General features: G+C 44.2%; 1 protein-coding gene across 3 annotated transcripts; it reads left to right on the plus strand.

The window, feature by feature from the left end:
• The first annotated feature begins 667 nt into the window (after positions 1 to 667).
• Positions 668 to 25,177, plus strand: LOC126982719 (eukaryotic translation initiation factor 5-like). 3 transcript variants are annotated; one of them, XM_050835011.1, is made up of 15 exons: positions 668 to 825; positions 1,101 to 1,248; positions 13,088 to 13,196; positions 15,428 to 15,539; positions 16,690 to 16,897; positions 17,149 to 17,368; positions 17,945 to 18,098; positions 18,251 to 18,432; positions 18,793 to 18,895; positions 19,536 to 19,696; positions 20,106 to 20,249; positions 20,882 to 21,031; positions 21,537 to 21,674; positions 22,250 to 22,450; positions 22,989 to 25,177. In XM_050835011.1, exons 7-15 carry the CDS (start codon positions 17,945 to 17,947, stop codon positions 23,160 to 23,162), a joined length of 1,407 nt encoding a protein of 468 aa, XP_050690968.1. In that variant the 5' UTR covers positions 668 to 825; positions 1,101 to 1,248; positions 13,088 to 13,196; positions 15,428 to 15,539; positions 16,690 to 16,897; positions 17,149 to 17,368; the 3' UTR covers positions 23,163 to 25,177. The 3 variants fall into 3 exon arrangements, with proteins under 3 accessions (XP_050690968.1, XP_050690970.1, XP_050690969.1); XM_050835013.1 differs by lacking the exons at positions 668 to 825; positions 1,101 to 1,248 and adding an exon at positions 1,524 to 1,570; XM_050835012.1 differs by lacking the exons at positions 668 to 825; positions 1,101 to 1,248; positions 13,088 to 13,196; positions 15,428 to 15,539 and having other exon boundaries at positions 16,665 to 16,897.
• The last annotated feature ends 1,201 nt before the right edge of the window (positions 25,178 to 26,378 follow it).

Consider the following 26,378-nt stretch of genomic DNA (forward strand, 5'->3'; position numbering starts at 1 on the left):
TATTCAGATGACTCAAAACATCGAAATAAGCCAAATAATCAAGATGAAACCAGTTAACTAGGCCTCCGTTTTCTACACTAGTTCTCCCTTCCAAGGCCCCACCAAGGTCCCCCTCGTATGATCGTTGGCTACTTCACTGTACATATAGATTGCATTCACTATATATAAACTTCCCAAAACGCCGAAATAAGCCAAATAATCACGTTGAAGGAGATAATTAGGCCTCCGTTTTCTACACAAGTCCCCCTTTCCATGGCCCCTCCAAGGTCCCCCTCGTATGATCGCTGGCTACTTCACTGTACATATTGATTGCATTCACTATATATAAACTTCCCAAAACGCCGAAATAAGCCAAATAATCACGTTGAAAGAGATAATTAGGCCTCCGTTTTCTGCACAAGTCCCCCCTTCAATGGCCCCTCCAAGGTCCCCCTCGTATGATCGTTGGCTACTTCACTGTACATATAGATTGCATTCACTATATATAAACTTCCCAAAACGCCGAAATAAGCCAAATAATCACGTTGAAAGAGATAACTAGGCCTCCGTTTTCTACACAAGTCCCCCCTGCAATGGCCCCTTCAAGATCCCCCTCGTATGAGCGTTGGCTACTTCACTGTACATATAGATTGCATTCACTATATATAAACTTCCCAAAACGCCGAAATAAGCCAAATAATGACGTTGGAAGAGATAATTAGGCCTCCGTTTTCTCTACAAGTCCCCCTCCGAGACTCCCCTTCACTCACTCCCTCACCCTGCGTGGCGGCGGACACTCATCGCTCTCCTCACCATTTCCTCACATTTCCGGCTGAATTTCGTGCGGTAAGTACCTCCACCTCCCTCAACCTCTTCATGGACTCTTTATCTTTAATTTGGACACAAGGGGATCAATCACAAGCCGCCATGGGGGTTAAATAAAGGGAAATAAGAGAGAAAAATGGCGCATGCTCAGACCTTTCGATTTCCGGGAGGGTGCAATATTTTCCTCCATATCTCGCCTTGGCCGGTGCTGAGCGTCCTGGCGTGGCGTGAGCAGGCGTGGCGAGGTGCAGGGCGTGTGCTGGCGGTGCTGTGAGGGTCCTGTGGTGCTGTTTCAGGTTGGCAGGCGAGCAGAAAGCAGGGCCGCGAGTCGCCATTCCGGGGTGTGCAGCAGCAGAACCTCAGCAGCGGGCGCCTCCTCCTTGTCCCTCTTGCAGCACCCAGCAGCCCTCGACGGCACTTTCATGATTTTATTCAGTTGGCACAGTGAGTACAGCCGTGTGCGTGGGTCTGTGTGTGCGTATTGGGTCTGTGTACGTGGATATATGTGTGTGTGGAAACGTGTATGTGTCATGTTCGTGTATGTGCGTGTGTGTGTTCTCTTCTGGATGGTTCTTTTCCTTCATGATTTTACGATTTTATTCAGTTACCACAGTGAGTACAGCCGTGTGTGTGGATCTGTGTGTGCGTATGGGGTCTGTGTACGTGGATATGTGTGTGTGTGTGGCAACGTGTTGGTGTCTGTATGTGCGTGTGTTCTCTTCTCGACGGTTCTTTCAAGATTTTATGATTTTATTCAGTTGGCACAGTGAGTACAGCCGTGTGCGTGTATGTGTCGTGTTCGTGTGTATGTGTGTGTGTGTGCTCTCAGTGGTTCATGATTGTATTCGGGGGAGCAGTAAATACAGCTGTCACCACTCAAACACTCATCTCTGTGCTGTCCAGCTTCCTAGGGCAAGAGTTAGCCAGTATCTTCACAAGTGTGTCTTTGTGTCTGTTTGCTGCCCACCTGATTGGTCTCCCCAAATCATGAAGTGTTTTGTCATCGTTGTGCAGACAGTTGACCCTTAGATGGCGGTGAAGCTGTATGTAGACGGTCCAAAATTCAGTCGGTCAGTTTTGTATGGCGGAAATATAAGAAAACTTCCAGATTGCGCTAGAATCTATATATAGGTAGACAATAGTTACGACGTCTATTATGCGGCATAACTATATTTATGCTACGGTCCTGAGGTCGGCAGTGACTTTATATAGGTGATATATTTTGGAGGGAGCTACTTTTTAAATACTGCCACCATCTTTGGGTTAGCAGTTGTAAAGATAAAGAACACAGAATATGTGTTAGCAATGCTGGGCCTGGCAGTGTGTGCCGCAGGGAATATTCCTCCGACACAATTACCAAAAGTAACTTTTTACTGCTTTGTGCAGAAGAAAAAAAATTACCCCCCCCCAAAAAAAACATTTAGCCTATGAACAAATAGTCTGTTGTGAATATAACAGTATTTCTGCTGCAAAACTACCCCCTTCCTACATGAATCCAAGGAAACTAGACCAACATCCTCTTTTGGAAGAAAATTCTACCAGCCTTCACGTTCATCTGTGCCTCTGTGGTGTTGGTAACACACACAGCTACAATCCCCAGGCCTGGGTACAATCCTGTCTTGGGGCAGTAGGCACCAGCTGGCCCAGGTGTTCATCCTCCCTTACTGTCTTACCGTCTGTCTGATAAACGGGTATTACCAGTATGTCACACTTGCCCGTCATCCCAGGGTGGTGGGTGGGTTCTCACTCACCACAGATGTGGATGAGCACTGAGGCTGTGTGCCCCATCTTTACCTTTATACAGTGTATGCTGAATAATCATCAACATTCCCAAGAATAGTGGGATTTACTAAGCTTCTATCTATCCCTGAGATCCATAGATAAGATCTATCTTCTTAAACAGATGTTATGTGGGATTTGAACCAGGCTACCATGAAATCCTGGGATCAACATGGTAGTTTTACAAGGAGAATTTGCTAGGCCAGCAGTTTTGTAAACAGTTGATCTGAAATATGTAATACACACAATTTAACACAAAAAAATGAGTAAGGAGAGGGAATAGTTTGTAGAAATCTATTTTAGGGTATTATCAAAAGAAAACCTATGGTCTGCACTTAGGAACTGAGTGTTTTCTTTTTTCTTTTCCTTCTTCACATAATTACTTATTTTCTCACCTCAGTCATGTTTCATTTTGGTCTGTTTTCCTACTTCTATTTTTAGCCCTACATCCAATTCATCTAGTTACATTTTCACCTATTAGTCTCTTGATGTTGAACCTTTATCCTCCATTATCTCAAGACTGCCAAAACCCACATGTCTTGCATCTGTGCTTTACTTCCATTCAAGGTCACTATCTCTTGGGGCGTGAAATTTTTACTCCTATGCAAAAAACACCTCCATTATGGAAAGTTGTGTGGCAGGACATAGTTTAAGAGCAATATGGTCCTGTTTTAGTGAAGTTTCCAGGTATGTTTATTCCTGGATCTGACAACTTATGCAATATTACCCATTTTATAATTGTCATTGTCATCTTAAAGGTGTGTCATAAGTAAATCCTTGAAAAAATAACAAGGATGATCTGCTCAACTCAACGGCCATCACAGTTCTTTTATCGAGACAGTATTTTCCCCCTCCTGTCCCCTTCTTTATCCACCCTGTCCATCTCTCCATCCATCTCTCCTCCCTTCTTTATCCACCCAGTCCCTCACTCTCCCTTCTTCCACCACCTTACCCCTTTCCCTCCCTTCTCTCTCCACCAGCCTGTCACACCTCCACCTCCACATCAGCTGTCATATGCTGACCATTCACAACCCAACGGCCATCAAAATTAGAAAGACTATTTGCATTTGTACTAAGAATAGCCGCTGCCCCTACCTACTACTCATTCTTGCCCCAGTCCCGGCAGCCTTGGCACAACCTCAACACAGTCTCATGCATTGAGCATTGGCGTACCCTTAGCTGTCTGGCCTCAATTTTTTTTTTCTCCCTTAGTCTGCGGCCTTGATTTATCCTTGGCTCTACCTTGACACCCTCTTCTTTTCTCTCTGCAAAGACTATACTGAATCTACTTACTCTTTCTGTCCCTTTGTGTGTGTGCGTGTGTGCGTGTTAATCTTTTCTGTCTTACCAATCTTTTTGACTCATTGTATTTTAGCTGGATTATGTCAAGCTTGTAGAATCATGTATCTTGTCATTTCATCCTACGACTACTTTGTGTGTGTGTGTGTGTGTGTGTACTGGAGTGGAAGGCAGCTTGTGTTTGATTGTGTTCCTGTAGGTGATGTACTTTCCAAAGGTACAATGCCATGGCCAGTACCTCCTTAGTTTATTATTATTATTATTATTATTATATATATATTTTTTATTTATTTATTTTTTTGTCAGGTGATGTTTCGGTTCTGGAAATGTGTTTCAGGCCTTTTTTGGGGTGGGTGGGTGGGGGGTGCACAGAGGGCTTAAAGTGCACCATCTTGTTCATGCATTATTCATTAATTTGTGGGGTCTGTCCTGTAACACCTGTGATGGTCAGGGACAACTGTAGAGGTAACTGTGGGGTTGGCCAAGCTGAGGTGTGGTGGTGGTGGTTAGGGTTGCTGAATGAATGTCTTTGTGGTGGTGGTGGTTAGAGTGGAAATGGGTGTCTTTGTGGTGGTGGTGGTGGTGGTTGGAGTGGAAATGGGTGAGTGGTGGTGGTTAGGGTTGCTGAATGAATGTCTTGGTGGTGGTTAGATTGGAAATAGGTGTCTTGTGGTGATGGTGGTTGGAGTGGAAATGGGTGTCTGGTGGTGGTGGTGCTGGTTAGGGTTGCTGAATGAATGTCTAAATAGGTGTCTTGTGGTGATGGTGGTTGGAGTGGAAATGGGTGTCTGGTGGTGGTGGTGCTGGTTAGGGTTGCTGAATGAATGTCTTGGTAGTGGTGGTGGTTAGAGTGGAAATGGGTGTCTTGTGGTGATGGTGGTGGTGGTTAGAGTGGAAATGGGTGTCTTGTGGTGATGATGGTTAGAGTGGAAATAGGTGTCTTATGGTGTTGGTGGTGGTGATAGCAGGGAAAGGGACTGACTCAGGCCACCACCAAGGCTCTCATTGTAGGTGTAGGCTAGGCTAAGTTAGGTTAGACCACAACCAAGACACTAACTGTGGGTGTAAGTTCAGTAGAAGTCTGATGTTCTGTGGCCTTGCGTAAGTGCTGTGTGTTGTGATAGTAGGTTTCAGTGCAGTCTAAAGTAAATACTGACTTAGCTTCTTGCATTGCTATCAAGTAGCTCTCAAAACAAAAAAGAAAAACATCAGTAGGTAAAATTATACTGTCTGTTTGGGTTGTAGTTAGGTCAGGTGAAGGGTATCCTCAAACACATGACAGGCAGGAACTTATTGTAAACATCAACAAAGGAAGGACTTTACAGTTTTCTTCACTGAATTGTAGCAGCCACTTTTTGTTCCATTCCTGTAGCTTGATGAGGTCTTCTTGTAGGAAATCCACAGTCAAGGGGTTGAGAATGAGGAATGGACTTGGGCAGGCTGTACAATGTGTGGAACTGATATTAGATGAACATTGAAAATAAAAGTGAAAACCCAGTATTTGTAGGTCAGGACAGACAGAGGACCAAGCTGATAGATGAAAAGCATTTGTCAGACCAGGATTGAGTACACTAACATCAAACAGAGAGGTGGAGGACATTAGGAAAGGCCCTTGTCCTGGCATGACCTAGAAATGGGTGATGACAGCATGGTGAGGTGAGGTGAGGGGATGCCTTTGTAGTGTGTCTAAGTGACGAAGGTGTCTGGAATGCTGGACAAGCCATGGAGGGTGTGAAATAGCATCATCATCATCAGCCTTTACTAGTCCGCTGCAGGGTAAGGGTCTTGGCAGTGTGTTCCGACCCTTTGTGTAGATTTAAAAGTGTACTCCATCCTGCTCTGGCAATGGTTGTGAGTTCCCTTGTATTTAAAAGATCCTAATTTGTCATGACCTTATATTGCCTGAGTTGCCTTTCATGGTATACTTTTTCTTCTTTTCTTTTTTCTTCATTTTCTCTGTTTTTTTTTTTTTTTTTTTTTTTTTCTCCACCTTCTTCTCCTCCTCCTCCTCCTCCTTTTCTTCTCTTTCGTTCTTTCTTCCTTCTTTCTTTTATTTTTTTCTTCATTTTCTTTCTTTTTATTCTCAACCTTATCCTTCTCCTTTTTCCTCTCCTCCTCCTCCTTCTTTTCTTCTTTCATTCTTTCTTCCTTCTTTCTTTTATTTTTTTTCTTCATTTTCTTTCTTTTTCTTCTCCACCTTCTTATCCTTCTCCTTTTTCGTCTCCTCCTCCTCCTCCTCTTCTTCTCTTTCATTCTTTCTTCTTTCTTTTATTTTTTTCTTCATTTTTTCTTTCTTTTTCTTCTCCACCTTCTTATCCTTCTCCATTTTCCTCTCCTTCTTCTTCCTCTTCTTTTTCTTATTATTTCTGAGATTCAACGGATATCAACAGAAAATTAAAAAAAGACAAATTGATGAGCAGACTTGGATAAGGAAATAAGAGACATTGACACAGTAAAGTAAGGAGAAGAACACAGAAGAGGAGTAATAATAGGGATAAATAAAGAGGGGATTAAGAAGAAGAAGAAGAAGTAAAAGGGGGGACTCAAAAAATGCAATAGGATATGTTGCTGTGGAAAGGATAAAATGGCTAATCCCTCTCACATCCTATTTCTGAGGTCACATTCTTGCACCACACCACCTCAGCCTCTTCCTCCCTATTCTGCACCCTATCACTACTCCTGCACACCTCACCTATTGTCTTGAAGCCTGAGGAACATATCTAAGTCACAACCAGGCATGACTCAACCCCATTGCCCTAAAGAAGAGTTATGCATCAGTTGTGTAAGAGGTGTGAGGTGTTGAAAGGTGTCTTGTATCACCATCTTCCCCACCACACAGCACCCTATCACTATTCCTGCACATCTCACCTATTGTCTTGAACCTTGGGAAACATATCTAAGCCACAACCAGGCATGACTCAACCCCATTGCCTTAAGAAAGAGTTATGTTAAAAGGTGTCTTGTATCAGCCTCACCTATTATCCTGCACACTGAGGAACATACCTAAGCCACAAACAGACATGACTCAACCCCATTACCTTAAGGAAGAGTTACCCATCTGTTGTGTAAGAGGCGTGAGGTGTGTCAAGAGGTGTCGTGTCTTGCCAGGTGCTGGGCGGTGATGTCACTCCCTCCATTATTAAGGCCTCTGTGCCACATGACTTCCTGGACACAGCAACAGGTGGTGGAGGAAGACTTAGCAGTGCACGGAACAGAAGTGGTGGTGGTGGTGTGGACGGCTGGTGGAGGGATAGGGTCGTGGAAGAAGGGAGAGTGAGGGACAGGGTGGATAAAGAATGGAGAGGGATAGGATTGATAAAGAAGGGAGAGAGGGACAAGGACAAGTTGGATAAAGAAGGGAGGGATACAGTGGATAGAGAAGAGAGAGGGACAAAGTCATAACTCGGCAGGAAAAGATTTTTATGTACACTAGAAATCAAAGTCAGGGTGAAAACTGAGAGTGATTCGCTTCATGTAAAGTTTCTATCGTGCCCCAATTTTCTGGTATGATTATTTCACCGTGATGTGTTACTAATTGAGGAGGATGTTAATGATCTCTGTTAATGATAATGAAGAGGAGAGAGCACTTGATAATAGAGACGGTCGGGGAATGCTGGTCGGTCATCAAACATCCAGCCTCAGAATATGAATTGCAAACACAACGATTGTACGACATGCGTACAAAGTTCAGCAAATACCTTAGTCTGCCACAATCATTTGGGACAGTCTTTCATGGTGGTTATATACATGGCTTTAGGCTTGTACAGGGAGGGAGGGGGGGATTGTGGCTGTATCTGTGCTGTGGGGGTGTTGCTTATGAGGCTGCCCATCCCTACATAGTCATCTGGTAAGGCTTTGTTTCCAGAGGTGCATTGAGACTCCCTTCCTTAGATAACATGTTAGTGAAGGAGAAGCAGGAGGGATAGCCAGTGTGTGTTCTTGCTTGGAAGGGGTGACTAAGGAAGCCAGGGAGAGGGACAGGGTGGATCAAGGGAGAGGGACAGGGTGGATAAGAGAAGGGGAAGGAAGAAGGGAGAGAGGATTGAAGAAGGAGAGGGGGACAGATGATAAAAGGAGGAGAGGAGGGGGGGGGGGATGATAAAGACAAGATTGAAGAAGGGAGAAAGACAGAGTGGATAAAGAAGGGAGAGATAGACAGGGTGGATAAAGAAGGGAGAGAGAGAGAGAGAGAGAGAGAGAGTGGATATACCTCTGGACAGGGAGGAGAGCAGTGGAAACAAAGGAAGGGATAGTGACAGGGAGAGGAAGGGTAAGGGAGTCACTAGTTATGAAAATGAAGGGAACAGCTGATAGTGACATGTGCAAGAATAGTGACAGGTTTCAGTATGGTGAGGAAGAGAGTGATGGTGACGTGAGAGAAGGAGGGGTATACAAGAATGGTGATGGTGAGGAATATGGTGAGAACAAGCAGGCTGAGAGTGAGGTACCCAGTGATAGTGAGAGAGGCTGCGGGAAGAGTCTGATAGTGAGGTGAGAAAAGTTGAGGAGGTGCAAGAATAGTGAGCCACAGGACTGATGGTGAGGAGGTGTAGGAGAGAGGTGAGGTGCCCAATGATAGTGAGAGGTGCAGTATGGTGAGGAAGAGAGTGATAGTGATGTGAGAGAAGGAGAGGTATGCAAGAATAGTGATAGTGAGGAATATGGTGAGCAAAAACAGGCTGATAGTGAGGTGGTAGGGAGGTGATGTGCCCAGTGATAGTGAGAGAGGGTGCAGGAAGAATCTGATAGTGATGTGAGAAGCTTTAGGAAGACAAAATAGTGAACAGTATGGTGAAGCACAGACTGATAGTGAGGTGGTGAAGAGATGAGGTACCCAGTGATAGTGAGAGAGGGTGCAGGAAGAATCTGATAGTGATGTGAGAAGCTTTAGGAAGACAAAATAGTGAACAGTATGGTGAGGCACAGACTGATAGTGAGGTGGTGAAGAGATGAGGTACCCAGTGATAGTGAGTAGGTTTAGGAAGAATCTGATAGTGACATTAGAAGCTTTAGGAAGACAAAATAGTGAACAGTATGGTGAGGGGGAGACTGGGAAGAATCTGATAGTGACATTAGAAGCTTTAGGAAGACAAATAGTGAACAATATGGTGAGGAACAGACTGATAGTGAGGTAAGAATAGTGAATGGTGCTGTATAGTGAGTAACAAAATGATAGTGAATAACTGCAGTATGGTGAGACACTGAGGCGAGGGTAAGAATAGTGAATGGTGCATGTATAGTGAGCAAAAGACTGATAGTGAGGCATGGAAGAAGAATATGAGGGTGCAGCAGAATGGTGAGGCATGGACTGATAGTGAACCGCACAAGTATACCAAGAGTTGAGGTCAGGGAGTGCAAACCAGAACCAGACAAGTCATAGCGTCGTCCTCTGGAACCAAAGGAAAGAAAACAAAGGGAAGGGAGAGAGAGAGAGAGAGAGAGAGAGAGGTCTTGGGTGAATGAGAGACAAGTCTAGTCAGGGTGTGTGGATAAAAGAAGGGAGAGAGGCAGGGTTGGTAAAGAAGGGAGAGAGACAGGGTGGATAAACAAGGGAGAGAGACAGGGTGGATAAACAAGGGAGAGAGACAGGGTGGATAAACAAGGGAGAGAGGGAAGGTGGATAAAGTAGGGAGAGAGACAGGGTAGATTGAAGAAGGGAAAGGGGCAGGGTGGATAAAGAAGGGAGATAGACTGGAAAAGAAAGGGAAGGAAGAGAAGGGAAAGGGAGGGAGAGAGCTATGAGTGACTACAAGCTTGGCGGTGTGGGTGGGTGGGTGGAATGGGCGACTTCAGTGGGTGGAGTCAGAGAGATGAATGTGTGTGTGTGTGTGTGTGTGTGTGTGTGTGTGTGGAGTCTGGAATCAAAGAGAAGGGAAGGGGAAGAGTGGTGTTTTGTAAGAAGTAGGGGGGGGGGGGGGGGTGTGTGTGTGTGTGTGTGTGTGGAGTCTGGAATCAAAGAAAAGAAAGAAATCCAAGAGAAGGGAAGGGGAAGAGCTCATAGGTGTTTGTAACCAAGGCATGGGGGGGTAGGAAGGGTGTGTGTGTGTGTGTGTGTGTGTGTGTGTGTGTGTGTGTGGAGTCTGGAAGCAAAGGAAAGAAAGTCAAGGGAAGGGGAAGAGCTCATGGGTGTGTGTAACCAAGGCATGGGTGGGTAGGAAGGGTGACTTTAGTGGGTGGAGTCAGAGAGATGTATGGGTGTGTGTGTGGAGTCTGGAAGCAAGGAAAGAAAGTTAATGGAAGAGAAGGGAAGGGGAAGAGCTCATGGGTGTGTGTAACCAAGGCATGGGTGGGTAGGAAGGGTGACTTTAGTGGGTGGAGTCAAGAGAGATGAATGTGTGTTTGTGTGGAGTCTGGAAGCAAAGAAAGAAAGTTAAGGGAACGGAAGGGAAGGGGAATAGCTCATGGGTGTGTATGGATGATATGGGTGACTCAAGTAAGCTAGTGGGTGGAGTCGGCGTGTGTGTGTGTGTCAGTGTGTGAGTGCGTGGGTGTGTTATGTAGGTTAGTGTGTAGGCAGTATTGACGTCTGGGCCTGGCTCGCTCTCACACTGGGCTTGAGGGGAAACTAAACCAATCTCTCGCTCTCTCACTCTATCTATATCCCTCTCTCGCTCTGTCTCTCTGAAGGGCTCTCTAGGGCCAGGTTTTGTAGTGGTGTTGGTGGTGATGATAGTGCGAGGGAGTGGTGTTGAAGGTGGTGGTGGTGGTGGTGTCTGCCTGTTGCGTGTTGGTTGCCATGGTGACTAGACTGTGGGGGAGAGAGAGGAGAGGGGAGGGAAGGAGGGAAGAGGTTCTGTCTGCTTGCTTTCCTTCCTTCCTTCTTTTTCCTCTCTTCCTTTCCCTCCTCCTCCTTTCTCTCTCCCTCCCCTCCCTCTCTCCCTCCCCTTCCTTTCTCCTTACCTACCTAGCTATACATTCTCTCTCTCTCTCTCTCACACACACACACACACACACACACACACACACACACACACACACACACACACACACACACACTCTGGCTCACAACTGGATCAATACTCCTACTCCACCTCCTCCTCCTCTTCCTTCCTCCACCCCCCTCCTCTTCCTCCTCCTCCTCCTTGTGCATATTCATTCACCTCCACTCCACACCAACACATCCTTCATATCCACCTGTTGCCTTCCTCCTCCTCCTCCTCATTGTTCTCCAAATTAGCGTATTGTTATTTTTGTCATTATTTAGTGTTTCTCGGAGGCTCTGTTGGATGAGAGAGAGAGAGAGAGAGATGAGGGGAGTCAGTGAGGGTGCGGGAAGCCTCGGAGTGTGGTGATGGTGGTGGTGGTGGTGGGCCTTCATGAGTCATGGTAGCTGTTCACTCACTGCTGGAGGAGGAGGAAGAGGAAGAGAAGAACACCTATCCACTCGTACATCCCTTCCCTTCTCTCCCTTCCTTTCCTTTCCCTTTCTCCTTTCTTCCCTTCCCTTTCCTTTCTTCTCTCCCCTCCCTTCCCTTCCCTTTCCTTTCTTCTCTCCCCTCCCTTCCCTTCCCTTTCTCCTTTCTTCCCTCTTCTTTCTCCTTCTCCAGATGTATTTTTATTATCAGGGAAGACGAAGGGTGTGAAAGGGGACACTTCAATATTTTTTTCCTTAGATACTGTGTGTGTGTGTGTGTGTGTTTTTGTTCTTAATGTACGTATTCATTCTTAACCCGGTAGCTGCGGGGTCATGTTTGTTAGGTTAGGTTACGTTAGGTTAGGTTAAAGGTCCCTCTAAGCAAAATAATGAGAAAGAATCATCACTTACGCAAACCATTTCATAACATATATCGACGCATATGTGATCAGTTTATGCATGGCAGAAATTTGGCCCATCGTTGGTACACGGTAAAGCCACAAATTTGGCCCGTCACTGCTACTGGGTTAACAATTTCTATTTCTACAGTAGTGTGTGTGTGTGTGTGTGTGTTTAACTACATATTCATTTTTAACTATTTGCATTTCTACAGTATTGAGGAGTTTGCGTGTGTGTGTGTGTGTGTGCGTGCGTGTAAAACATATCATTATAATAGCCAAACACCTTATTAATCTTAAGTTATCAGTTGTCTCCTAAGTCCTTTATCTCCTATCAAAGCTTCTATCTCTGCTATCACAAGTCGCTGTGCACGCTTCTGGAAAGTTTATAAGTGCTCAAGTCCTTATCTTTAGCGCTCAATGTCATCAATTCTCGTTATTTTACACTGCAATATTTATCCTGCATCTTGGGTTGGCGTCTCATATTCCCAAGGACACATGAGTTCCCAGGGGCTTCTTCTCTCTAAATTTATAGGCACCCAAATCCTTATCATTAGCAATCAGTGTCTTTACTCTTCTTATTTCACACAATGCAATACTTGTCCTGCATCCTGGGTTGACTTCTTTCATATTACCAAGGACACATAAGTTCCCAGGGGCTTCTTCACCTCAAATGTATTGGTCCCTCAAGTCTTCATCATTAGCTCTCAGTCTTTACTCTTCTTATTTCACACAATGCAATACTTGTCCTGCATCCTGGGTTGACTTCTTTCATATTACCAAGGACACATATGTTCCCAGGGGCTTCTTCACCTCAAATGTATAGGTCCCCCAAGTCTCCATCATTAGCTCTCAGTCTTTACTCTTCTTATTTCCCACACTGCAATACTTGTCCTGCATCCTGGGTTGACTTCTTTCATATTACCAAGGACACATAAGTTCCCAGGGGCTACTTCACTAAATTTGTAGGCACCCAAACCCTTATCATTAGCAGTCATTGTCTTCACTGCAATATTTGTCCTGCATCCTGGGTTGGCTTCCTTCATGTTTTCAAGGACAAAAAAGTTCCCAGGGGCTTCTTCCTCAAATATATAGGTCCCCCAAGTTCTTATCTTTAGCAGTCAATGTCTTCACTCTTCCTATTTAACACACTGCAATATTTGTCCTACATCCTGGGTTGACGTCTTTCATATTTGCAAGAACACAGATGATCCTAATGGTGTGTAGGTTTATGACGTTAGTGTGGGAACATTTTCTTAACCTCTCCTTTCATGTCTTCACAAACTCTATAACTGATGTGTAACCTTTGTTCTGACTTTCTTAACCATATGATTCCCCCAGTGGGAGCATTTTCAAAACCTTTCCTCTCATGGCTTCACTAACATTTATTTTATATTTGATGTGTAACCTTTATTATAACTCTAAACCATGTGTGTTTTTCTCTTTGTTTCAGAGGGACACATATCCCCTGGAAATTGTATATTATCAGTGGAGCCGCTCCGAGGCTTGCTGACACAATCTTGTATGTGTGCGTGCGCCTCAGACTCTCCCCTTGATATTAGGTAAGTGGGGGTAGAGCTATGTTGTGTGGGGAATAAGTTAATGTTTCACAAAAATATAAACACAGGCTGACTTGGTTACTGCGTACTCTTTCTTTCCCACCCTACTTGAGATGCTGCCAGTCTTGCAAACCTGAAATATCCACTTAGACTTATATATTCTTTAGTTTTCTACCATTTAGTTATTTACATGCCCTTCACATAACTCATTTTAGGTTGCATGCCACTACTACTAATGATAATAATAATAATGATAATAGTTTTCATCCATCTGAGCTAAGTTGACTAATTTAGTAAGTGAAGTTCAGTAAGTAGTAAGTTAGTAAATAAGTTCACTCACTGCTGGAGGAGGAAGAAGAGGAAGAGAAGAACACCTATCCACTCCTACATCCCTTCCTTTCCCTCCCTTTCCTTTCCTTTCCTTTCCTTTCCCTTTCTTCTGTTTAGTAAGTTAGTAAGTGAAGTTTAGTAAGTTAGTAAGTGAAGTTGAGTTGAGTAAGTTAGTAAGCGAAGTTGAGTAAGTTGTAAGTTCATTAGCAAATAAGTTGAAGTGAAGTTGAGTAAGTATTAAGTTAGTATGTGAAGTTGCTTGTTGTTCGGGACGTTGTTGTTTTTGCGGAAGAGGTGCTCATTGGCATGCAGGGTGTGTTTGCGTGTTTGTGTCATGAGTGTTAGTGACGGTTCCTTGTCATACACCCACAGGCACATGTGAGGCTTCCCGTACAGCAAGGAGAAAGAGGGGGAGAGAGAGATCCTGTTTGCGTGTTAAATATCCTCTTTGAAATAGGGAAAAACTTACTACTTCCTATTATTACACTTATTATTGGTGGCATTGACTGAAGGGAGTGTGGGGTGAATGAATTATGAAGGGGTGATGGATGGGTGGAGTGTGGGGTTGATGGTATACAGATGCTTTCACCTCACCCCAATTATTTTCCAAAAAAAAAAAAAATTAAACATGTCCTCCATATTGTTCTTTTTCTTCACAGTACAGAAGAGAAAGTCAGACTACCACCAGGTAAAAAACTACCTGGAAAAAATGCAGCTCTTATGAAAAAGCCTTGTTAAATATGTGTTTCTTTAGGTGAAGGGCCTGGGTTGATATTACAGATGCTTCCACCCTTCACATTAACTATTTCCAAAGGCCAAAAAAGGGATTAAACATGTCCTTATGAGTGTTTCTTTAGATTCACAGTACAGAAGAAGGGTCAGACTACCACCAGGGTCATAAAACTACCCCTGGAAATGCCCACAGCTCCTATGAAAGCCTTGTTAAATGTGTGTTTCTATAGGTTCATGGTACAGAAGAAGGGTCAGACTACCACCAGGGTCATAAAACTAACCCTGGAAATGCCCACAGCTCTTATGAAAGCCTTGTTAAATATGTGTTTCTTTAGGTTTGTGGTACAGAGGAAGGGTCAAACTCCCACTAGGGTCATAAAACTACCCCTGGAAATGCCCACAGCTCCTATGAAAGCCTTGTTAAATATGTGTCTCTTTAGGTTTGTGGTACAGAGGAAGGGTCAAACTACCACCAGGGTCATAAAACTACCCCTGGAAATGCTCACAGCTCTTACGAAAGCCTTGTTAAATGTGTTTCTTTAGATTTGTGGTACAGAGGAAGGGTCAAACTGCCACTAGGGTCATAAAACTACCCCTGGAAATACCCACATCTCCTACGAAAGCCTTTTAAAATATGTGTGCATGAGCAATGACATGGTTAACCCATCCGCTGCGATTGGCACGGATTTTGCCTTCACTGGTAACCTCCCAGGTCTTCCTTTGCCTCTGTGGTGGATAGTGGAGTGTTTACCATGTGGTATTGGTATGCTGGATATCCCCTCCCAAGGTGCAGGACTTTACATTTTTCTTCATTGAATTGTAGCAGCCACTTTTTGTTCCATTCCTGTAGCTTGGTGAGGTCTTTTTGCAGGAAATCCACAGTCAAGGGGTTAAGGGCCATATTTTTAAACATTTCTGCGCCCAAGAACACGTAATTTACTAGTCTTTCGTGGGAGTTTAGGGCATTTCCAGGGGTACTATTATGACCCTGGTGGTAGTCTGAGGCTTCTTCTGTACCGTGAACCTAAAAGAACACTCATTATAACTCAATTAACCTCCTTTTTGGCCTTTGGAAATAGATGGTGTGAGGGGTGGGAGCATCTGACAATACCAACCCAAAAATATGACCCCTTCTGAGCAGCCGTGATAGCGTTGTTTTTGCCTTGTTCCAGAAATAGACAGTTTTCCAGCAACCGGCATCGTAAACTTCAGCCATTCAGGACCTCGTGACTTCAACAAGCCACCCGCCCAGACAGACATCATCCCATTGCTTACTGGCACTAGGTAGGTGGCAGGCCAGTCTTACAGCCCAGTACAGCTCGTTTGTAAGCTCCCCAACCAAACTCAAAACACAACGAAAATTCCTTGTAATTTTTTTTTTTTTTTTTTTTTTTTTTTTCCCCCAGCAAAGGAATCTGTTCAAGGGCATAAAAAAAGGTAACAAATGTGGAAAAAAAACACTATACAAGGAATTTTAGTCGTGTTTTGTGTTTGGTTGGGGAGCTTACAAACGTGCTGTACTGAACTGTAAGACTGGCCCAAAGACTTCAGCGGAGTTTTGCTTTCTTTCAAACCTTAACTAGAATGACAAGAACTTGGGGTTTATAAAGCTTGTTCAGTGTTTGTTATAAGAGTTGAGGGCCTAGAATCACCTTGGTATAAGTGGAATCATAGCCAATGAAAGACTATTATTATTGTAAGTGTTTTAGCTAGTTCAGTAGTTTTGTTTTCTGCCAAACCTTCACTTGAATGACAAAAATAATCCAGAGCTTGTTCAGTGTTGTAAGAGTTGAGGGCCTAGAAACACCCTTGGTATAAGTAGAACCTTAGTCAGTGAGAGACTTTATTTTCTTTGTCACTTGAACTTTAACTTGAATGACAAAAATAATCCAGAGCTTGTTCAGTGTTGTAAGAGTAGAGGGCCTAGAAACACCCTTGCTATAAGTAGAATCTTAGTCAGTGAGAGACTTTTCGTTATTTTCTGTCACTTGAACTTTAACTTGAATGACAAAAATAATCCAGAGCTTGTTCAGTGTTGTAAGAGTTGAGGGCCTAGAAACACCCTTGCTATAAGTAGAATCTTAGTCAGTGAGAGACTTTTAGTTATTTTCTGTCACTTTAACTTTAACTTGAATGGCAAAAATAATCCAGAGCTTGAGATTGTAAGGCTTGTTCAGTGTTTGTTGTAAGAGATGAGGGCCTAGAACCACCTTGCTATAAGTAGAATCTTAGTCAGTGAGGGACTTTTAGCTATTGGCAATAATGTCAATTACAATGATCTAAATAATTCATGATATATATGTAACATTAGGAGAGATCATTGTTCTCATCATTTATTTTCTTTTAGGTAACAAGATTTGGAAGCTTTGCTGTTTGGTTTTCTTGGTGTGGTCCCTTGCTGCAGGTGTTTGAGCTGACGTGTGTTCTTTTCCAGCTGTTTTGTGTGCTTTATTTGGTTGTCGTAGCTGTTGTCCCTCAACGGGCACCAAGAACCCACTTATGCTGTATATACTAAACCAAGAAGAGACCAGTGGAAAGGTGAAAAGAACCACAAGAGGCACCTCTTCCCTCAGGACAACTCCTGTCACATAGACTCTGGATGTGGCTTCCCCATCCCCCCCTGCCGCTGGCATCTCCCTTCGGTGAGTATCGTGCTCTTCATCCTCAAGCTTGATTTTCCCAGTGATGTCCATAGAATTTCAGTGGTACCTTTTACCTGTTTAAGATTATGGTTGTTGTCTGTGTTCCGGTTTATTATACAGTCCCTTTCACCTCTGGTTCACCTGTTGCCTGTGTTCTGGTTCATTATTCAGCCTCTTTTCCTATTTTCTTCTAGTTAATTATACATCCCTATTTACTTACCTCAAGTTGATGCCCGTTGTCTGTGTTCCAGTTTCCACCAGGAGTTGTATGGGCGTTCACAAACCGCATGACCAACGCAGGAAGTGAACCCCTCGGGACTGACTTGATGCTCTACCTAGGAAGCTGTTTTTTCTGTCCAGACTTGTGACTTGACACAACACCCCACGTCCCCCACGGCCCACGCGGCTCACCCCGGCAACACTACCTGCCACCTCTGACTGACTGAGACACCGACCCCAAACACCACCAAGGTAAGCTGACGATGTTTTGGCCCGAGATGTAGTCACTCTCTTTCAGTGTTAGCGTTCATGCCTTCAGATCTGTGGAGATATCTTGAATTAAAAGGAAATTATGCATGGGTGCTTTGAAGCTTCATTTGTATCATTGATAAAAGGCGTAATAAGGATGATACTGGTGCTGTTGTGAGTAGTTTTGGATCTTAGTGGATGGAATGATGTGGGATGTAAAATGCTGGAGGAGGAGGAGGGTGGCAGTGATGGTTACAGTGGAGTGATAGGAGAAATTAAGCATAGTGGAGGAGGACAGAAACTTTGATGTGTTGGTGGCTGTGACTGGTGGAGTGATGAGAGACTTGAACCATGGATGAAGAGTATGTATCTTATTATTATTACCATAGAGATTTATAAAAGGGAATCAAGGGAAAATATAAATTACGACAGACCGAGACAGAGTCCCCGTGATGAGCAGACATGGTAACAAAGAAAGAGAGGGACAGTAAAGCCAGAACTAAAAGAAATGGGGGGACGAAATCAATGCAAGGTGATGGTGGGGTGACTGACGGCATCGCTCGCTCGCTCTCTCCGCAGATGAGTTACAACGTGAACCGCAGCGTCATGGACGCCTTCTACCGCTACAAGATGCCCAAGATCATGGCCAAGGTAGAGGGCAAAGGCAACGGCATCAAAACCGTCGTTGTCAACATGGTGGACGTGGCCAAGGCTCTAGGCCGCCCACCCACCTGTGAGTAGCTGGCCATGCTGTGTCCTCCTTACTTACTTATGTGCTTACTTATTTACTTAATATCACTATTTTATATTTATTTACTTATTTATGTCTGTTGTTGGCATGGAATACATAAATTACAATCTTCCCCTCCACCCTCCCACCCACAGACCCTTGCAAGTACTTTGGCTGTGAGTTAGGCGCACAAACCCAGTTCGACACCAAGAACGACCGCTACATCGTCAATGGCTCCCATGACGCGGCCAAGCTCCAGGACCTCCTCGACGGCTTCATCAAGAGATTCGTCCTCTGCCCTGAGTGCGAGAACCCTGAGACCGTCCTCTTCCCCAACGTGAGTCAGCTGTCACATCTTGTCTAGGCTTACTAACTCCACTCATCTCTGTGCAGGGAAAGATACAGGGTTACACTTAATCTGTATATACACTCACTATTTGAATCTTCTGTCACATCTTGTCCAGGCCTACTAACTCCACTCATCTCTGTGCAGGAAAACATACAGGGTGACACTTAATCTGTATATACACTCTTACTATTTGAATCTTCTGTCACATCTTGTCCAGGCCTACTAACTCCACTCATCTCTGTGCAGGAAAACATACAGGGTGACACCTAATCTGTATATACACTCTTACTATTTGAATCTTCTGTCACATCTTGTCCAGGCTCACCCACTTTCCTTGTCTCCATGCAGGAAAAGAAGGGCATCATCAAGCAGTCGTGCAAGGCGTGTGGCTACCAAGGAATGCTGGACATGAGGCACAAACTCACCACTTACATCCTCAAGAACCATCCAGGTGAGTGAGGAAGGAGGGGACAGGCAAGGGCTAGGTAATGTAAGGAATCAGGTTAGGTCAGTATGGTTAATAATAGTGTGTGTATTTTCATGTTAATTATTATTCACTTCACAAAGGTGTGCTCTCACTATACTTGTACATTTTGTTTGGTTTCCCTGGGAAGTCTCGGCTGTTGTCTTGTGCACTGTGTGAATAGAATGTGCTGTTTATTATATGCTAGATTTATTACTCTACAGCCATAGACAAATATATACATAAGACTATAGGGAGACTTGTTTGCATTATGCTAGATTTATATTATCCCTCTACATAAATTAGATACACAAGGCTCAAAAGACTACACATATTAGCTTCTTCAATCCACTTCTTATACTCAACATCTCTGTGTAACCCCCATTTGAAATTTGTATTTGTATAAGCTACACATCTGCTTCAATTGATTCATTTATCCTTGGCCCTATTTGTAAGTTAGTTCTAGTGTCCTCATGAACTTGATCTTATCCAATATGTCAGCGTGCACATTGGGTTTTCTCCACACCTTTCTGTTACCGAGTTCCCTTCACCTCTTGAAGGGAACAACCTGTAAGATCAAATGTTGCTTACTGCCCCTGTTAACTATGGTGTGCACTTTTCGTTTCAGACACCAAGCCCAACCAGCCTGGCACAGCCCTCACCAAAAGGAAGGAGCGCAGCAAGAAGGCCGAGAATGGCCAGAAGGACTCCCTGCGACCCAACTCACCCCGGGCCGACAAGTCAGACGCCTCAGACGACAACATGAACGGCGATGCTGACGACCTGGACGTGAGTGTGCCGCGCCGTGCTTGTTTGGTGTAGGAACTGATCGGTAGACAAAGGCGGGAGGATATGAGACTTTTGAACAGCCTGCCAAACATTTTATGACTTGAGAAAGGGGAAGGCTTTGATACAAGTGTCTTTCAAGGTGGAGTTAGAGCAGCATATCAGAAACTTTAATGCCTTTTGTGTTGTGGAGAATTATTGCTGTTAATGTAAAGTGTAATGCAAGCCTAGAAATGTGTGTTCAAGGTTCCTCTCTGGTAAAATTCTCATTATTAAAATTTCTTCATAATGGTTCAGGTAGCTTAAATACATGATACACTATTAACAAAACATATCCGCGCTGTGTTGTGGAGAATGGTCCCGTTCATATCACAGTGAGTGGTTGTACATGTGTGTTTGTGTGTGTGTTCAGGACGACTGGAGTCTTGACGTGAGCGAGGCAGCCATGAAGGAGCGTCAGCGAGGCCTCACCGCCGGCGTCAAGAACCTCACCGTCTCCAACGACATCGAGAAGACCCAGAGTGAGCGCCTGGAGGTGTTCTTTGAGTACTGCAAGGTGTGTGTGTGTACGCCTCCCGGCCCCTGCAGTTTGCCATCATATGTTCTCTCAACCCATCCTGTCTTTCATCAGCTCTCAGGGGTGACACTATAGCAAGTTTTGAATCATGCCATATTCTGGATTTCCTTTGTACTATCTTTCTTTCTTTCTTTCTTTCTTTTTTCCCCAAGGTGGGAGGATTAACTCTTCTGGAAATGAATATGATACACTTGTCTTTTGTGCCTTTTATTTATAGACTAGCATGTTGCAATCACTTTTTAGCATAGTTTTGTATTGCCTTGAACTGTTTTTTAGACTATAATAAGTTCAGATGTAACCAAGTACATAGTTTTCAGTGCAGAATATAAGAGATATGATAGTACTTAACACGGATTTGGCTTTCACTGTTAGCGTGGTAATATATAGTCCCAGGTCTTTCTCTGCCTCTGTGGTGCATAGTGGAGTGTTTCCCATGTGGTACTGGTGTGCTGGATATCCCCTCCCAAGGTGCAGGACTTTTGCATTTTTCTTCACTGAATTGTAGCAGCCACTTTTTGTTCCATTCCTGTAGCTTGGTGAGGTCTTCTGGTAGGGAATCCACAGTCAAGGGGTTAAATATTATCCTTCAACCTTTGTGTTCTCTCCCTCAGGCCAAGAAGGAAGAAGGACTCCTGAGACCCGGAGCCGAGGTGGCCGTCTTCAAGGACATTGCTGGTGAGGCGGAGAGGCTGGAGATCAAGGAGAACAAGGCTGTCATGGTGCTGGTGGAGCTGCTGCTTGACGACAACATCATCAAGCAGGTACACACTCGCACAGGGGCAGGGTGCAATACTAGCGGGGGAGAGAGAGAGAGAGATTTACACCAATTTACTGAGGTTTACAGAGAGATTTACACCAATTTACTGAGGTTTACAGAGAGATTTACACCAATTTACTGAGGTTTACAGAGATTTACACCAATTTACAGAGATTTACATAGGTTTACGGGGGTACATAGATTTAGAAATTTACACCGATTTACAGAGATTTACATAGGTTTACAGAGAGAGAAAGAGAGTAGATTAGTTGATAGATTCAGATTGTAAGAGTAGAGTATATACTGAAAGAAAATAATCATGACAAGGAAAGATTTTAATGTCGTGTAAAAACGTCTTTATTAAGGAGTACTTTTGTTGTGGGTTGTTTTCATTGGTGCAAGAGCTCCAAGTGACGGGAGTAAAGAAATGGACAGGTTTGATGATATTGCTAACACAACAAACATCCCTGGCTTTTTGTATTCTATGGGTTTCGTCTGTGTGTTTTCAGATCCCCCAGTACCGCATCCTGCTGCTTCTGTTCACCCACGGCAACCCCAAGAGCCAGAAGTACTTCATCGGCGCCGTGGAGAAGCTGATTGAACTCAACAAGGACAGCCTGCTCTCCAAGGTTCCCGTCATCTTCAAGGTGGGTGACTGTTCCCAAGTTTTAGTCTGTCATCATTGCCTCAACATCTATGCTTTGCTGGGTGCTGGGCCACTCACTTTGTACTGTTATTTCTAAGTTTGACCTCACTCTGCATATGTGGAAAATGTGCTCATGATAATCACTTTTACAAGCAGATGTTTTGTTTATCAGAGTTTGGCCTCACCCTGCCTTTGTGGAAAATATACTAGTGAATGATAATCAGGTATACTGGTAGTTGTTTGATATTTCCTCAAATGTTACATGGCTTGAGGTCTTCCTGTTCAGCTGTTGTGTAAGGCCTCTTAATCTCTGCTGCCCTACCCTGTGTAATGAGCTGAAAGAGAATAATGTAGTCAAACTTAATCTGAATTCCACTGTTCTGAAAACCCCTATTGTACTAATATATGAAAGCAGGAAACTAACTTGAAAATACAGCTCAGATTTCCAAGGTAGACAATCATACAAAATCGACAATCATCGAAGTTGGAGAACAGGAATTACATAATAAAACTAGTGTAGTAATGTAGGTGTTGAGGCTGGGCAGATGCTGATGTGTGTGTGTGTGCATCCCTCAGGCGATGTACGACCACGACGTGATTGAGGAGGAGGTGCTGCTGGACTGGGGCAAGAAGGTCTCCAAGAAGTACGTTAGCAAGGAGACTGCGGCCGAGATCCACGCCAAGGCCCAGCCATTCCTCAAGTGGCTGCAGGAGGCTGAGGAGGAGGAGACCACTGAAGAGGAGGAAGATGATGGGGATGTGGAGGTGAATGTGGAGGTGAGTGGAGGATAGAGAAGTGGAGTCGTGAGGAGGGAAGGGAAAGGTGAGGAGGAGAATAGGGAAATGGAGGTGTATGTAGGTGTTAGTGAGCCTTCTTGTAGTGAATGAGGGAGAGAGACGAATGTAAGCAATGGTATTCTAATGGTGTGGTGAACTTCCCTAATTGTGAATATGAAGGTGTTTGAACTATCTGTGAGGAAGAGGAGGTGGCAAGGAGAGAACTGGGATGGGCTAGAAGAGGAACAGGCATAAGATCTTGAGAGTAGGAGATAACCAAGAGGGAAGGATGAGGTGGTGGTAAGAGGGGGTAATGTATGGGGAGAAATAGGTGAAGATCTTAATGTGTGACCTCCCCATAGAATCTTAAGGGTGGGAGATAACCAAGAGGGAAGGATGGGTGATGGAGAGTGGAGTAAATATGCAGGGAGGTTATGCATGCAGTGAAATAGGTGAGGATCTTATTTCCAAAACACGAGGATAACAATTCATGAGACAAGGCAAGAACACAAGTTAACACTGAGCTTTCTTGTTCCAGTTTGATGCCCGTGCCCTGAACCAGAGCCTGAAGGAACAGGAGGCCAAGCTGGCTGCCGATACCAAGCCTGTGGTGGCCGAGGCTCCCAAGATCAACGGCTCAGGGGAAGACCAGGCAGACGATGGGGACGATGACGATGACGATGACAGCGACCTGGACATTGATAACCTGTAAGCGGCAACACCATCACAACAACCCTGCAGAGAGAGAGCGTCAGTCAGTCTGCCGGCTTGACTGGGGTTTGGTCACAGCATTCTGTAATGGACTGAGTCTCCCAAAGTCCTGCTTGTTCCATAACGTAGCTTTTATCCCTCAAAAGGCAACTATATATCTGAGGCGTGTCATGGCAGAGGGGCTCACACGCGTCATAATGTAATGGTATGTGAGTCGCTGTGTCACTACCCGCCTTGTGACTAAAGGTAAATGTCTGTTCCTGTGATACTAATGAACTTTTGATAGCCTCTCTGTCCTGGCATCTAGCTTTTTTGTTTGAAGGAGTTCTTGGCTGACTTGGTCCATTGGCGTTGTGCTTGAAGTGTATACAATCCTGCGCTCTAGTGGCCTCTTTACTTGTGTGGTTTCAAGTTTATTGAGTTGCTTTGTGCTGTAGACGGATAGCCTCTTCAGTTCCATGGAAATTCTTGATACTATTAGACTTAGAACTACACAAGTAAAACATTGTAACCATTTTGCACAAGACATAAATGCATGTAGAAGTGTTTATGTTCACATGTTAATAGTTGGGTCATGATGAAAATTCTTACCACGAAAAGGACATTCTGGAGCAATTGTGTTCGCATTGTGGCTGGCGTGTATTTCAGGCCTCACACAAAAATTATTCAGACTCCTGCTGTTATGTCTCTATACTCACATACATCCTGTTAGCTACAGTAGGACCATAGTGAAGATCTCAGCCTCTCGGCTCATAATCATACCAAGCTTTTAGATAGTGGTGTCAAGATAACATCGTGCATTTATGACCATTGATGATGGTGTCAAGCTGGGAGGCCCGACGTGCCGTCGCGCGTGTCCGTTCCTCCCTTCACTAGAGGTAGAGAGTCAGTTACTCGCTGTTACTGTGTGTGCGTATCACTCCTGTTTCCTGCATTGTTACTTGGTGTTTGGGCCTCTTCAAGTAATCAGTATAAATGTTTTCCAATCTTAATAACTTTTCAGATGTCATGCATACAGCTTGTGGGTTCTTGTTCATATGACTGTCAATAATTATTGCTCGACTCAATTGCAAACATCCTAGTGAGTGTGGCAGTGGATGATATATTCTTGTGGTGGCGGAGAGGGCTGAGGCGGAAGGGCCGGAGTGGCTGCCGCGAAGTGTGGCAGCGCGAGGCTCTGGTCTGCCCGCCTGGCCGCTCCCCCCCACAGCATGCGTTTGTGGTGTGGCGGCTTGATCATACTCGACATACTACTATATACAGTACTATGAACCTGTGATCTTAGTTTGACTGGTGAGGGGAATTACCAAGTAGGTGAGAGCATGGCAACACTGTTTATTTTCCATATATATATCTACATACATTCTTTATGCTGGTGAAGGGAAATGCCAGTTCAGCAGAGCGAGGCAATGCCATATTTTCCACGTACATATATACATGAATATGCACATTATATACAATTATCATATGCTTTTTCGCCCCACATTTTCTCCCGGCTAAATACACACGACAGACACACAGATGGTTCTATCCCCTTGGCCATATCATGTGATAGACTAGGAAACATAGACACAAGCCAGTCTTGTACATAAATCGGAAAAGCATAATCATGGTGGTAGCTCAGTTTCTTGGCTGGTCTAAGTTTTGAGAGTGCATCTACTTGTAATTCTGCAATAAAGACATTGGGATTCAACTCTTCATAATCGTTTACATTATTATTATTCTTAAGGGCGAAGGGATGTTTTGTTACGACGGAGTAGTCTAACTTTTGTTTCATACTACTGTTGGAAGGGAATTGTGTTTAAGTTGTTTATTGTCAAAACCTGTCAGTCTGGCACAGTGAAGACCCTGAAGGCTGTTGTGGCGCAGACTGGGCGCTCCATCAGGTCACTAGGACACAACGTGGAGTGTATTGCGAAGGGCGGCTGCCTCTCACCAACTTGTCGCCATTTATTATTTTTTTCTTCCTCTTTTTAGATATTATTGTAAAGCTGATTAATAATTGTTGCAGCATCAGTGGGCTTTTTATTTATACCTGAAGGTGTGTGCAGTGTGGTACAGCCTCGTATGCATGTTTTTATGGTCTTACAGTGCTTAAGAGTAGGCCTGAGTGGGGTGTTGGAAGTACAGGTTGTTTTGTGGGACGGACTCAGGGCTGCATTACTAAACATTGCGTCACCCAAGTACATATATTTGACAAGGCTTTCATAGGAGTTTTTGGGCATTTCCGGTAGTAGTTTTATGACCCTGGTGGTAGTCTGACCCTTCTGTACCGTGAACCTAAAGCAAAACACATTTGACAAGGCTTTCGTAGGAGTTTTTGGGCATTTCCAGTAGTAGTTTTATGACCCTGGTGGTAGTCTGACCCTTCTGTAGCGTGAACGTAAAGAAAAACACATTTGACAAGGCTTTCGTAGGAGTTTCTGAGCATTTCCAGTAGTAGTTTTATGACCCCGATGGCAGTCTGACCCTTCTGTACCGTGAACCTAAAGAAAAACACATTTGACAAGGCTCTCGTAGGAGTTTTTGGGCATTTCCGGTAGTATTATGACCCTGGTGGTAGTCTGACCCTTCTGTAGCGTGAACGTAAAGAAAAACACATTTGACAAGGCTTTCGTAGGAGTTTTTGGGCACTTCCAGGAGTAGTTTTATGACCCTGGTGGTAGTCTGACCCTTCTGTACCGTGAACCTAAAGAAAAACACATTTGACAAGGCTTTCGAAGGAGTTTTTGGGCATTTCCGGTAGTAGTTTTATGACCCTGGTGGTAGTCTGACCCTTCTGTACCGTGAACCTAAAGAAAAACACATTTGACAAGGCTTTCGTAGGAGTTTTTGGGCATTTCCAGTAGTAGTTTTATGACCCCGATGGCAGTCTGACCCTTCTGTACCGTAAACCAAAAGAAACTCATTAGAACATAAGAACATAGGGAAACTGCAAGAGGCCAGGTGGCGCAGCTCCAGAACTTAGAACCTAATTGATCCCCTCTGACCTTTAGAAATAGCTGTTGTGAGAAGCGAGTGTGTCATAATGCCGACATGAATTGTAACTGCCATATATCACTTTAGTTATGGACAGCAAATTTTTTCCAGGAGCCCAAACGTGAAATGAGAATTGCCCTGCATGGTGAACACTGGGATTGAGCCACATAATTGATAACCTGCATGACCATGGTATGTAGACTAGTGTATGTAATGCTCTCAAAAGCTGAATTTAGAA

Source organism: Eriocheir sinensis, chromosome 51 (assembly GCF_024679095.1).
Source record: "Eriocheir sinensis breed Jianghai 21 chromosome 51, ASM2467909v1, whole genome shotgun sequence".
Classification (NCBI taxonomy): Eukaryota; Metazoa; Arthropoda; class Malacostraca; order Decapoda; family Varunidae; genus Eriocheir; species Eriocheir sinensis.

Coding starts and splice junctions, on each gene's coding strand:
- LOC126982719 (XM_050835011.1), top strand. CDS start 17,945: ATGAGTTACAACGTGAACCGCAGCGTCATGGACGCCTTCTACCGCTAC. Junction 19,697..20,105: donor GCGATGCTGACGACCTGGAC/GTGAGTGTGCCG, acceptor GTGTGTGTTCAG/GACGACTGGAGTCTTGACGT. Junction 22,451..22,988: donor ATGTGGAGGTGAATGTGGAG/GTGAGTGGAGGA, acceptor TTCTTGTTCCAG/TTTGATGCCCGTGCCCTGAA.